At 43.1% G+C, this 14,354-nt stretch overlaps 1 protein-coding gene across 14 annotated transcripts in view; it reads right to left on the bottom strand.

The window, feature by feature from the left end:
• APBB2 (amyloid beta precursor protein binding family B member 2) overlaps positions 1-14,354 on the bottom strand; it is a 189,726-nt gene that overhangs the window by 7,864 nt on the left and 167,508 nt on the right. For all 14 annotated transcript variants that reach the window (XM_055712363.1, XM_055712408.1, XM_055712374.1 and 11 more), the window contains one exon: positions 1,187-1,301. In XM_055712363.1, coding sequence (XP_055568338.1) covers positions 1,187-1,301 — 115 coding nt within the window. The remainder of the gene's footprint in view (positions 1-1,186; positions 1,302-14,354) is intronic.

A 14,354-nucleotide genomic window follows, 5' to 3' on the forward strand; every position in this document is an offset into this window, starting at 1 on the left:
CTCTGCCTCAGGCAGAACTCCGCTGCCCAGAAGGTTACAGTAATGCACACTGTCTAACTGCTCACGTTTGCATTAAACATCACAAGTTCAGTAGCCACGTTTGCAGTGTTGCACAAATGAAAAAATTTTAGACTATACAACTGGCTACAAAAAGAATTCGACATCACCGATTCCATTCATTAATGTGAAGACAAAGTGTAAAAAGCAAATGACAGGCACACAATAAATGAGCAGAATTTTAGAACCTGAAGGTTTCCTAACTGGCTTTGCCAGAACAGCAGTGACTCACACAGAGGGATAAGTTGCGCAAGGGTAACTAATAAGGTTACTCACGCCCACAGCCCACTTTTCCTGTGGTGCAAACTGACATGTTTTAAGGAAAATCAAAATAAGCAGCGTAATATTTTTAAAAAGGGGGATGAAGCCTGAAATCCACCACGACTGAATAAAATAATAAAAGAAGAGTTTCAAGTAGATTGGTTTAACTGCCTCTCTGTAAAGTGTTTCAATTGGATTTGCTGCTGTAAAGGATGTGCTGCCTTGCTACCACTGCATAAAATGACCATACAGAGGACAGTCATGAACCGATCATGCAAGGAAACCAAAGTTAATGACCAGGGAATGGTGGAAAATCTGTAAGGCAGAACGACTGGAAAGAACAGTCCTCTCCGGTATTGCAGACAACACTACCACACAAGCAGGAACTAAGACTTAGTATTTGTAACTAGAGTAGCTGAAAGCCACTAGTCTCCTTGATTATTACTTCTGTTTTTTTAACTGGGCAGAGTAACAGTAGCAACTGTTTTCCTGTCTGTCCTGCAGGATAACACCATTAAAAATTCCATTCAAACAAGTTCAGATTTATTTACGGAGTTTAACATCACCATTTATTATTAACTGAAGCTGTGTGTTCTTTTTCCACTTTGAACGTGCAGCTTTTTATTATTCAAGAAACCCTTCAGTCTCTATACACACTTGTCAAATCAAAAGCACGTATCATCCTCCTCAAATCTAAATGCTCACCCTCCCATTATTCCCATCCATTTGCATCCTTTCCTTTACAAATTCTCTACACCATTTCTCACTGCCAGTGATATAAACTGAACTAATACTGCATATGGTTGCTGATTGTTTAGGCTCAGGGACCTCTAAACAGGTGAATGCAGCTGACTTCAAATCCACTTGCCTTTGAACAGATTTCGTGTAAACTTGTGGCGATGGCTTTTGCAGGGGTGTCACATCGAAACACATGACATTTCAGAATTCTTGTGTCTTTGTCTCTTGCCACATAAGCAAAGTCTCTGTGTAAACAAAATAAACTGACGCATTAGAAACAAGCAAAACAAATTAAGACATCAGAATCAGTTGTACCTCCAAAACAGCAAGGGCGACTTCGGTTTAACAGGTGTATGTCTCAGCTGCCAGAGGATAAAACACATGCCCTAGACAAAGCAGATCTACAAATCTAATAAACCACATACCCATGAAACACATATCTAAACTTTGGTGCTTAATCTATTTAATTAAAGAGCTCATTACAGTTTCCTAACCGTGGCAACTTACTGAACTTACAACCTGTAATTCCAATGTCAGCTGCAAATACACAGTAAAATTTACTCAAATATTTTATTCAAGTGGGGAGAGAATTACAAATTAAGACAGAAAACACATGCAGCTCTTACATGCTAAAAAAATCTGAGAAATGGCGTATGAGATTCTAGTTATAGAAAAATCTTATTTCAAAGGACTGTATAAAGTGTTTAAAATATGCAGATAGTAATTAGAGATCTAGTTGCATAAGGGAGATGTGAACCTGCTGAGCTTTGCTCACACTAATTGGCCTAAATTTCTGACCTTATTTTTCCAAAAGTTAAATAAAGCTGGCCTACAAAAGAGATTTTTGTACTGTACTGCGCTGCTAGCCACTATGACATAGTACAGCTCTCTAGCGTTGGCGAAGGAAGCGCTGGGTTATGTTCACTTGTTCTCAGACTGTTTAAGAGTTGGAGCTCTTCTGAAAGTTGGAGTGGTATATACTGAGTCAGGAAGCAGCTGGCTTTGCCTGGCTTGCTGTACCAGACCAGAGTTCTGCTCCTGGGTTTTGCACCTCTCTGCTTTTCCATGTCCTCCAAGCAACCACAGCCCAGTCCTACTTTGTGACCCTCCTGCTATCTCCAGATTTCTCTGGGACTTGGCACCCCTAGCAGAGCTATGCCAAGCAGCTAACTAGAATGAGACCAGAGAAGCGAAGCTGAAGCTCCCACCAGCCTCTTATGCCTGAAGTCTCTCCTCAGTGTCTTTCCTCTTCACATGTAAAATAATTACCAGCAAGATTCTAACCGGTGAAGAGAGAGGAGGGAAATTCCTAACCCACAGGTTTTATATACAGGAATACTTCAGCTTATACTGAAGTCTGTAAACATCCTGAGCAGGGTTTAATGTGCATGGATTGCCCGTTTCGTTGTTCATTGCAGATGCCCAGTGAACTGAAGAATTTTATACTGAAGTTATCCAGGGAAAACCAGACTGGGGCAAACGGAGAGCTGCACTCCCAGCTCTGTAGGAGATACAAACATTGTTGTGCAGTTAAGGACCTTACTTGTATCTAATCCAGCAGCACTAGATACTGTCATTAATGACCCCTTGCAACTAAAGGGGCAGCTGCCCAGTCTGGGCTGCTCAGTGACACCCGAGGGCTGCTCCTCTGCTTAACCATTTCGTAACTTGCAGCCTGATGACTAATACTTAACACACACCGACACACACACACAAAAAAACCCCCAAACTACCAGGAGGTGAGATTTGGGAAGAATTCCACGTGCAGGAACACAGTGAAGCCGGAGGCACCTCTCCATCTCCACATCTGCATCCCCACATGCGACGGCATGTACTGGGGCACAATGGGGACAGGAGGCAGCACGTGGAGCGGGTTGCCACCTGAACCCTTCCTGCACGCAACAGCTGTCGCCGGCTGCAGCACTGCCCTGCCAGCACATGCAATGTTTCAAAAGCAAATTGAAGACTCCTAGCTGGACTCCAGTATGGCTCAGCTTTGGCCTCTGAAAAATTAGCAGCTGAGGGGAAAAAAATTTAAACCAAGCGCTGCATAAAACACCTTTGAGATTTTTGCCTTTTGAAGTAGTAAGCTTTCCACATCAGTGATGCTCCTGAAAGCAATACAGAGCAGATATTTGGAAATGCTCAGGCTCACAGAAGTCCCACATACAATATCCTGAGCTCTGAAGAGACCTCGCCCGGTCTGAGGAATTTCCACACATCCCAAACATTTGGGATTTTTGTTTACATGTTTGGCTTTGGCTGCCATCTTTTAAATGCCCTAAGTTTCAGACTTCACATTTTTGAGTCTAAATGCCTTCCCTTACAAACATTTTAAGTGCAATATTAAAACATTATTCACTTAACAGACAGGGATTTACTACCATAACTTCATTAAGATTTCTCCCCCTCCCCCTCTTTACATGCAAGAAAAATTCACTGGCAGTGACAATCACTGCAGGATAGCAAAGATGCATAAACAAGCAGGCCGCTGCACACACCTTATTACTGGATCAAGGTCATTCCTTCTGAGTGCAGACATCCCAGCTGAAACCTTTGTTTGCATTAAATTAAAATAACATTGAAAGCCATCTATGTGACCATTACATGGCTATTTATTACCTTTACAAGCATTTAGCTTAAATCGATACTATTCCTTTGAGGACTTGTAAACAAGTGATTTATGCATTCCTCTACAAGATGATCCTAGGAAGAGCATCCTGTGTTGTTCTGCCAAGTTACACAGCACAGAAGCCTGTCTGAACAAACAGAAATCCGCACAGCCCCAGGAGCACTGTACAATACCAGAATTTCTAATTATAAGGCTACCACCTTCATGGAGTTGCACAAACACAGAAGATAACTTGTCCCTTCTGCTAGTCATACAGCTACCTGTTAGAACCCTCTTTTATCATTAATAAAAACTAAGATGGGACAAAGCCACCAAAGCATGTTATCAGGGCCTGGAGGACATGACAAGTTGCCAGTAAACCCCCTTTGTAACGGTGCAAGAAACTGGTCCAGCCTTTGACCCACAGCTCTGGCAGCACCCTGCCCTGGCAGACCACCACTGCCCCTACCGTGCTTTGCTGTAGGAGACGCATCAGGTGGGGCTTCTCCACTGTGCTGCCAAGTCCCTGAGGCATGGAAAACCCCTGAGGCCACATTACATCTTACCCTGTGGAGAGTTTATCTGAGACCCAAGGTCAGTTGTGAGGACTGGAGCAAGTGAAGGCAAGGCTGAAGCCTTAAGGGACTCTGTAAGATAATACTAAATGTGTTTTAGTCAGCACTTTATCTGCCAGTGCAGGTAGGACTCGGAGGACTGCAGAGAGAAAAATGAGCCAAACAAAACTGTGTTAAACTGAAAACTGAACTCTGTCAGGATCACAGATTTTGGTCATAAAAGAACACAACTCACAGTTACACCCTGTAAGTGGGAACACCTTAGATGACAGTATTTTCAACAGCATTTTAAAGGAAGAGAGGTGGACTGGGGCTGTCTGCTGAGCCTCATTGCTCTCACAAGTGTAAATTTACTATTCTGATCAAAGGCGACCAGCGTGGAGGGCAGCATGGACATAAATGAGCTCGCACGCTTTTTGGTAAGAACACTTCTCTGCTCCTAGAAGGCTAATGACAGCAAAATGAACAAGCCACTGTGCTGAGTTTGGCTTACTCTCTGAATGTTAAGACCTGTGGCGAGGGCAGGGAGAAGGAGTCTGATGAGTGTTACAGATGTGGTATCTGTAGTGGGATGCTCCAGGTGACAAGGTGACTCACCTGCCACTTTAGTCCTGCCACAGAAGTGCCTGCAACCCTGTTCTCCCCACAAGAGGAGGATGAAAACAGTCCTGATGAGACAGGCCTGCTCAGCATTTGCCAAAGGGCAGATACTGCCCACAAAGATGTTATTTCTAGTCAAAATGCAAGGTGTTGATTTTCTGATGGAGCTGGTAGTGACCCTACATACAGGGCACCTAACGTTCTCCTCTGTAGACTGCTGCAGGACTTCTTTTTTTTAATGTCTTCCTTATATTATATGTAAACATTTCTGCTTGTAATAGTATGCATTCATAAACAAGGCAGTATAGTACAATTACAGGAGAAAATGAAACACCAGATAGTACATCAGTTTCGACCACTGAGAGCTAATAAAACCCTCATGGTGGTGTTTCAGACGCACATACTAGCCTTTCACTTTAAATACTTGAACAGCTTGAACCAAGTAAATCGGCTAATTACATGCACAGATTGTGAATATGCATAAACCTTTAGACGATCAGGGTCTGCATCTGTAAATCTGCTGAGACAGAGTAGGAAATATGAGTTCTTCAAAACCTGTAGCACTGCATCATGCATAAACCTGCCAGCACCATCTGTTTTTAAATCATCAATCAAAATCAGCACAAAACCAGTCCTCCCTTCTGACAGTGCACAAACGATATTACTGATTTCATTAATTCATGAAGTCACCTAGATGCTCACAAGCTCACATAAGCCATCCTACACAGCAGCCCAGGAGCCAGGACCCGAAGATGGTGGTACAAGCTGGTGGCAGTCAACTCCTCCAATGCCAGAGGAAGCCTTGCAGCCTTGCTTCAGGCATTTCTAGACACTGGGAAAACTGAGCTCCATGCTCCCTCTCGGAGAAAAAAGATAAAGCTTTGGGGACTCCAGAGTATCTGCTCCCTGCAGCATCAACAACGTAAAACTTGGGAAAAGATTTGTGTTTCCCTACACAGGACCAGAGGGGAACAGCTTCTTGTTTAGTCCAAAGTCTTGAACATCAAATAAGCCAGAAGGCTGCTCTCCAATTCTTTTACTTCAAATTCCTTCTGAGTCGATTCATCTGTAAACCTTCATTTCATTCAACTGCAGCTCACTTGAAGCTGATTAACATTTAAGTGAGATTTATGTGCAACAGGCCTGTTTGATAATGAAGAGGTGCTGAGTAACGTGTTTGCAATAGAAATTCATGGAAAAGGGCAAATGCCTCCTCTTACCACTCCTCTGTCTTTACACCTTGCTGGCAAAACAAGGGAAAAAAGGAAGTCAAAAGTCTTTACAAAGCCCATGGCTGGATACAGAGCTGGCACAGGGTTAATAGATCACATCTCATCCAGCTGAAGTCTTCTCTGTCTCAATACGGGGTGTGTGCACATGAAATCTGTGGGATTTGAAACACAGCTCCCAGTAAAATTCCATTCCATGAAAGTGGGGAGAGCAGCAAGGTGTTTACTGGGAGAATAACATATTTCATTGCAAAAAAAGGCCGTATAAAAAGGCTGTATATTCTTAAACTTCGTAACACGGGCACACCACTTCTGTTGATACAGGATTATACAGAAGGGGTATGGCACAGTAGGGTTTGGGTTATTTTGTTTTTTGTTGTTTTTGTTTTTGTTTTTGTTTTTTTCAAATCAATCATACAAGTACTACCTGGCCCACTAGTATCTTTCCAGTGACAGGAACTGGATATAACCAGTACTCTGGAAAACAGATAGAAAACCAGAAAAACAGTAAGAAAATTATATTGCCGTACAAGCAGGTAAGACTGGTTCTGCTGAACAGTTAAAAATTCAGTAGAAATCTCTTTTAATTTGGAAGAGTACAGGACTAGAGAGAGACATTTTAAAAAGCAATTTGGAGAATTGCAAAGATGAAGTAGGGTGCTAAGTAGAAAGGAACGTCATTTTTATTTGCTCTTCTACCCTCCTTAATTAGCAAATGTCTATAGTAATTGACTAAACCTTAGACAGCCATACCTATTTAACACCTGGCTAAGCATCACTTAGCTGCTCAACCTCGGATGAGTATAATCACATTAAGTGCAATTTATGCTAATGCTGGCCTGTTTCAGTAGCAGTCATAGCTGTTTGCCACTATTAGGCTAAGGTCCTAGGAGACATCCCAATTAAGTACAGCCTGACAGAGCAGCACATCCTCCATTACCTTCTCAGTATAAACTTATTTCTTTAAAGGAGTGTAGAAATGCATTAATCTTCCCCTCCCCAGTTAAAAACCACCAACACCCTAGTCCTGAAATCCAAAATAAAATTTTTTACTCTTATCAATCAGAATTAAATTGCCACTATTTAAAACAACTCCATTGAAACGATACACATGCAGGAAAATGTAAATTGCTTTAGAGATTTATGTATTACAAATTGTAACAAGAATCCTTGAACCAGAAAATTATATCCTCTGGGCTTGGCTTAAAATTGATTGAAATTCATGCAGAATAGAGTAACGGTTGGACTCGATGATCTTAAAGGTCTTTTCCAACCTAAACAGTTCTATGATTCTATAGCCTACCTATAGCTTACAGAAAGAAGATGACTGTGTACTGGTGTACAGACTCCTGCGACTGTAGGGTCACAGAGCACACACCACCGGACTGTGGGGAAACAGTCTATAACCTTCAGGCTCCACTTTGCCTTCCTGCAAACAGCTGACCAGCCATTTGTGAAAGCAGGAAAAAAAGAGAGGTGAGCAGCCACCGCTACAGCTAAGCAGGTCAGAAGGCACCCGGCAGGAGGCTGCCGTTCACCAGCGAGACACGAACATCCACGGCAGCAGAGTAAATGAGCAAGGAAGGAGAAAAGCAAGGAAAGTGAGAGGAGACATACGAGAGGAAAAACAGATCAATACAACACCAAGAAGACCATGCCCTGATGGGGTTTGTCCATGGCACGCAAATATTCTAGTATCACAAGCAGCAGAGAAGATGAGGTGCCAGAAACCCTGCAGTAATATGTACGTCAGAAATTATAGATCTTCTGGATTAACACTTTAAACTTTTTATCGAGACTGCTCTTTCATGTAGGAGAAAGGGGAATGATTTACAGCTGAAATGAAGCCTGGGGCTCTCAGTTCAGTTCACTTTCTTTTTATTAGGGTCATGTCAAGGAGTTCGTGACATTAGGGAGAAAAACCCGAAGGGAAGAAACCAGAACTAAATGAAACAAGCAGCACTCACACAAGCTGCAAAATCTGTTCGTGGAAGATTTACTGAGGACCTTTCAACTTCCATTTTACCTACCAGGTACCGCACAGACACTGAATGAAACCACTGCTTCCCTTCCACACTGTCCAAAGGAAACCCACAGTCCCTTCACCAGGTGATTATACCAACCACTTTGGAATCAAATCCTACAGGAGGAGGAAGAAAAATAACTACTCCCACGAACCTTCTCCTTCCCCTTCTCCCAGATATTCATGGTGCATTTAACCACGTGTACTCCTGTCTCCTCAGTGATCACAGTTGGAAGAGATGTGGGAGAGGATGAATTTCTCCTATGTCTCCGAGTTGCTGGCAATGCTAAAAACATATGAAAATTGCAATTTTTCTTTACTTTTAAGTGCTCCATCCCACAGAGTTCCTGCACCTCTTTGGCTGCTCCCAGCTACAACTCAGAATGGCAAACTTGGCCACCACTACACTACCCTGGTCATTAATTTTTGATCCAAGTAGTTAAGATGCCCTCCCAAGTGGAGACTTTTGGGAAACTTTTCTTAGTTCAGTACTCACACAACTTGAAAATGGGTTTCCTTGCAGCAAAACATCAGTTCTGCATTCATTAAATACTCCTCAAATGGTCTGGCATTTACACAGTATAACTTGTTTTTCTAATTCATGCATAAAGTTTGTAGGGCAAATTATCCCCTGCTGAAAGGCTGTTTGCTTCATTCCTCGATAACGTCACTTACTAACTCTCAAGGAGGAGCTATGGCTACTTTGTGCGATACTCAGAGGCTTTAATCTGGCAGCCCTAAATCACACAGCCTGCTGGTTTTTCTTTGATGTCTTATCATTGCCACAGTTCTGCCTGCTTCCAAAATTTTTTAAAACCCTCACAGAGCTGCTATGTCCGATACCCAGCTCAGCCCTTCAGAGCCCAGCACTCGCAAGTCTGAAAGCATTTGCACGACTTTCACTCCAATTTCCTTCCCGTGGCCTGATCCTCCCGAAGACGCCGCAGCTCTTCTCACGTCTCAACGCTGCCCACCACCTCCACTTGTGGGGAGAGGACAGAACTCCCATCAGCCTTGCCACCACTGCCTTGCTAGCCAGAAAGATGGCTCTGAGATGTCACATCGTTTCACTTTCTACTACCAAGGGCTATATGCCACCTCTGCAAGGGGCCACAGATTTACATAGATGGGAGTTGCGGCAAACCACGATTCAGTAAGCTCTCCAGAACCACGAGCTGTGTTAACATAGTGATGACAGTACAGACTGTACAGCTAAGGGTCACATTCCACGCTGGTCCTCACGCCCAGCCTCACCTTGTCATCATATGGCTGAAGTATTACTGTCAGGGTAAGGAGGACGGTCTAGCACATGTGTCGTGGTCACCACCAAGACTGCCCTGGAGACTCTGGGCTCTTGTAGCACTGGCAGCGTGAGGGAGGTCCAGCTAACAGTGTGGCACACCCAGCTGGTGCCTGGGGGTCAGGTGGGGCTTACTGCTGCTCACCAACTGCTAGACAGACACGACAAGTTGAAAAGCTAAGCAGCAGCTTAGGCTTCGGCTTCTTTTATAAATGGCCTTAAAGGAAGACAAAACTTCCGGGACAGATCCTATGAAAATCACTGACCACTGACTATTTTTCATGGTGTTTCCCCCTGCCCACACACACTCAATTGCTTCACAACGTTTATGAAATGTGCAGGGGCAGGGGCTGCCTTCCTACCCCGTGCAGCACTTTTCAAGGAGAAGGCACACAAATGAGGTAGGTTGTCAAGGCCATTTTAGTTGCTGCTTCTCCTCTGTAGCATTGTGAAGTGGTGGTTTAACTCCTCAGGATGGCCAGCCTAGCATTTCTGATCAATGCTGAGTTAACTTTAAATAAATGAATGTGCTGTTATGCCTGTGGACTTCTAAACAGCCTCTTTACAGCAAAATCCTGTAAATTTGATTTTGACAGATTAGTATTTAGAAATTTTTAACAATGCTTCTATCTTACAGATCTAATTGGAAGATGTGGACCTTTGTTTACAAGGACCATTTAAAGATTTAATAAGGAAATACATCAAGTTGAGATGCTCAGAGCACTACTACAGATTTAACTGAAGACGACAGCAGACTACACTAGAACAGTTAATCTCTCCAGTGTGACTTGTTTTGTAAGCAATGCTTACTAGTTCTCCTTTGTTCTTTATTATTCAGACAGAGAACACAGCAATCATGCACAGACACTACCCATGAATCTGCTCGCAGTACACCTTTGCCAGTGTTAGTCTGGGAGGATCATTGCTTCCCACATGCGTGAAATCTACATTAGATTGCAAAGCCATAATCAAGAAAGTTCAAACATTTCCCTAGGCCAGCACCGCCTAAAAAATTGATTAAAAACCAGTCAAGCCTAGAAACCCTTCTCATTATATTCCACAAAGCAAACACGAGGAGCGGTCCGCATCTCTAAACCACATTCCTGCCACCCAGTCCCACTTTCAAGTCCTTGCAATTTAGAAGAGCAAACAAACTCCAAATCTCATCTGAGGGATGCAATTCTATCAGTAAGAGCCTTTGGAGTGGCTGCAGCCCTTGTGCTGCAAAGCACCTGACTACAATGCCTTACTGTCTGCACTGCCATGAAACAGGAAGCATTGTAGAGAATCCCAAATGATCCCTTTGTACATCCAAACAAATCAAACATACTGGGGACAACTTTTCTTATAACTCAAACAACAAGCAAACCAACTCAGCTGGATCCAAAGCAAATACCAAAAATAGGAAATAAGCATGAATGTTTCCAGCTCTTGCTAAACTTAGCTCTTAAATCCCTGCTCTTAGTATCATGGGGCTTTTCATCTTTAAATAAAAGGTGGGATTTGAACACAACTTTCTTGCACTTCAGATTACAGAGAACACCATCTAAATTTTAAACTTGAACATCAAAAACAAATGCCAAAACCCACTGCATCGCATGATTTTAAACTGTTCTAGTACTAGAGGGGTCTGGACCTGTGAAAAAAACCCAACAAAACCCACAACAGTCAATATCAACTTGACAGTACTGTTAACAGCAAGGTAAAATCATGACAGAGAGATACAATTTTACTCACTGAAGTTCAACTTCTGATCACTGATACAAGCAAACCAATACAACATTGGTGCATGCCAGAAGGATAAACATGAAAATGGAAAAATGAAAATCATTTACCTCTCTCTGAATCCAGGGAAGCATGAAGAAACAGAAAGAGCAAGTTAGAAAGCACTTACACAGACAACGCACATCAGATAGGGTAGCTGATAAGTGCCGTACATTTAACGTTCGCTGTTCGTTTGTAGCACAGTGCATCTAAGCATACTGTCACTATTTCCTTTTGAAACTTATTTTGGCTGAATCCTGTTGCTCTGAAGTTTGTATTTTTGGAAACATGCAACGAAGCCAACAGGCATCAGCTGAATTTACAGAGGCAGCACAGACATATCAACAGTGGGAGGTAATCAAGCTTAAAATACCACACACAACTCCGGGATAGTATGCAGCAAGCATAAATAGACATAGAAAGTACATAAATGTTCCTTCTTCCAAAATACCAGTATTTAAAGCAGACACTGACAAAACAAGAATAATTCCTCAGGCTGTGAAATCCTTACATTGTTTAAACTGAAAGAGCAGAAGGATCGTAGTGAGGGTTTTTTTAATGCCTTTTCCAAAAGCTCACGCCCCAAGGTCACTTGGTTCCCTCTGAAAGTTGCACCCTGAAAAAGTGACAGCCTAGGGAACAAACTCAGACGAGCACTGAGCTGAAGCCAGGATGTATAAAATCACTACACACCTTCACTTCTACAGTGCTTCAGCAACCGCTAACTCTTGGCACAACTTAACCAACACCCCGTTCCTGACGGCGAAGGTGGGCAGGGAAGACTCGAGCTTCCCTGGCTGGGGGCTGCCCTTCTGCCCTTCCTGCAGAGCGGCTCTGCCTGAGCCCTGGGGCGGGGGGCTCGCTGTGAGCCCCCGGCACTCGCCACGGCTGGCTGCTTTCTAGGTCATGCCAGCCACCACAAAACACCAGCACTGTGAGGTCGCAGGTACATGCGCACTTCTGGAGCTGTCACGCGAAGAAAGCACACCGTTTCCCATGACATTACCACAAAGGATTAGCTGTGCCGGGGAACGAGGTAGGTTCTGCTCATCCCTCCTTAAAAACAGGCCACCACTTTATGCAGTGTGTAATGCCTCTAAAGGGAGAGTAACCATTCTCCAGAAGAGAGCTGCTTAGTCCTGCTCTCCCGCACCGCCTCCTGCACGCATCTGAGCAAGGTTCATGCACCGTCCACAAAAACGTGGGACCCTAAATCAGCCTCGTTTGTAACTGACTGAGAAAAAAGCGGAGTGGAAAAATCATCCCATCTCAAGTAATAAGGGCATTAAAGACAGAGCACCGTGAAGGGAAGGGATCCAATTCCTATTAGATATCTCAATTTAGCAAGCTTGCTAAGCTTACAGGGATTGATCTGTTGCTTAGAAATGGCTTAGTGAGTAAATCTGGAATAAACATAGGCTTTCTAAGCCAGGTTTTGACTAAACGTGCATATGGTTAGCTAAAGCACCTGTCCAACATGGGAGTGCAAGTCACATATGAATGCATACCTACATAGTTAGAGGTTTGATTTCTTTCTTATGTTGAGATGAAACCTCTCCTAGTGCAACCTGTACCCACTGCCCCTTGTAATCTCCATGAGGCTCCTTCTAAGAACAGTAATTCAGTGGAACCACCTCTCCAGCAGCATGCTGGAGTCCCCATCACAGGAGGTTTTCAAGATGTGACTGGACAGGGTGCTAGACAATCTCATCTAGGCTCCCTTTCCCTTAAAGGTTGGATCAGATGGTCTTCTGATGTTCCCTCCAACCTGGGCTGTTCTACGATTCTAGGAAAGCAGCCAAGTTGGAAAGAAGATCTGTATTTACAAATGTAATGGACATTCCCAGAAATTTTACAATCAACATGTGAGACTTCGCCTCATCGTAAAGAAAAACAAACACAGGGTGCTCCGCTCAACTTGCTTCCATGCACTGAACTTGGAGTTTCCCCCTTTCAATATCCAGTATCAATCCGTGTGGATCTCCTCGCTTCAGCTACATGGGCTCTCGAGCAGGCTCTGCAGTATCAGCAAGGACTTCACCATACCTATTGCTAACATTTAATACATGAAGAGGCTAAAATTATATCTCAGTATTGCAAATATTGGAAGTTTTTCAAGCCTAAATGGCCCTTGATTCTGTATTTCAGTGCCAATTTGAAAATCATAATTGAAAAAGTAGTATCACTTCTACTTTCCCAGAAAATGTTTCCAAGTAGTACGAAAAGCAAAATATCCATAAATTTCTTCATGCATTAATCACCAGCTTTATATGAAGTGGACAGAGATTATCTCTCAGAAAAAGCTTTATATTGGAAAAATCTTCCGGCAATTTAGACACAATACACTAGAGTTAAAAAAAAAAAGAGAAAAATGCCTTGGATCTAGCAGATTTTGAACACAGTACAATTATAGACACAAAACATGACCTGCTGGTGAAAACTCTTAAAGGGAGATCTGTTAATTCTGCTATTGTTACACAAGATACAATCGTACAGAACAATCACCACTGCAGCTGCCAGCACAGACAATGAAAATAGCACAGGAGGAAATTCAGGAAGGTGAGCAAAAAATACAAGGTTGGGCTGCTGGACTTCCCCAGGCAGCAAGGAATGAGCGAGGCTCCGGCTGGGGGACTCCCACACCGTGGGATGCACACAAATCAAGGGTGACTGCATCCTCTGCTTCTAATCAATTAATTACAGCTTTCCAGTTAACTCAGTATCTTCTCATAGAGTCTGCTGTAATTTGTGAATTATTTTCACACAAAAGACTACTTGCCTGTATTCTCTTCACATCCTGGTAGCTCTAATATGGTTGAATGATTTACATTTAAACTTAAATAAATAAATTTAAAAAAAAATTCACCCCAAGAATAAAAAGCAGACACGGAAAGTTTCGGTTCAAATGGCAGATTTTGCCGATAGCTCCAAGCGCCAGAAATGCTGCAAGAGCAGCTGTGCAAGTGCTTCACTATGGTGCTCTACATATCCTTTCCAAGCTGACTGAGTTAAAGGAGGTCAAGCCAGAGCCTGCCAATAACGTGGGAAGACAATACCTAGAAAATTGTGTCAGGGCTGCCACACAGGATTTGAGATTCATTTCTGAGGGGAGAAGGCCAAGAACTCCAAAGAAAACAGCCTACAACCTTCCAGCCAGCGTGAGAAAGGAGCTCTGGTCCTACAGCAAGCCCTGCAG

This window comes from Falco cherrug, chromosome 1 (genome assembly GCF_023634085.1).
Source record: "Falco cherrug isolate bFalChe1 chromosome 1, bFalChe1.pri, whole genome shotgun sequence".
Taxonomy (NCBI): domain Eukaryota; kingdom Metazoa; phylum Chordata; class Aves; order Falconiformes; family Falconidae; genus Falco; species Falco cherrug.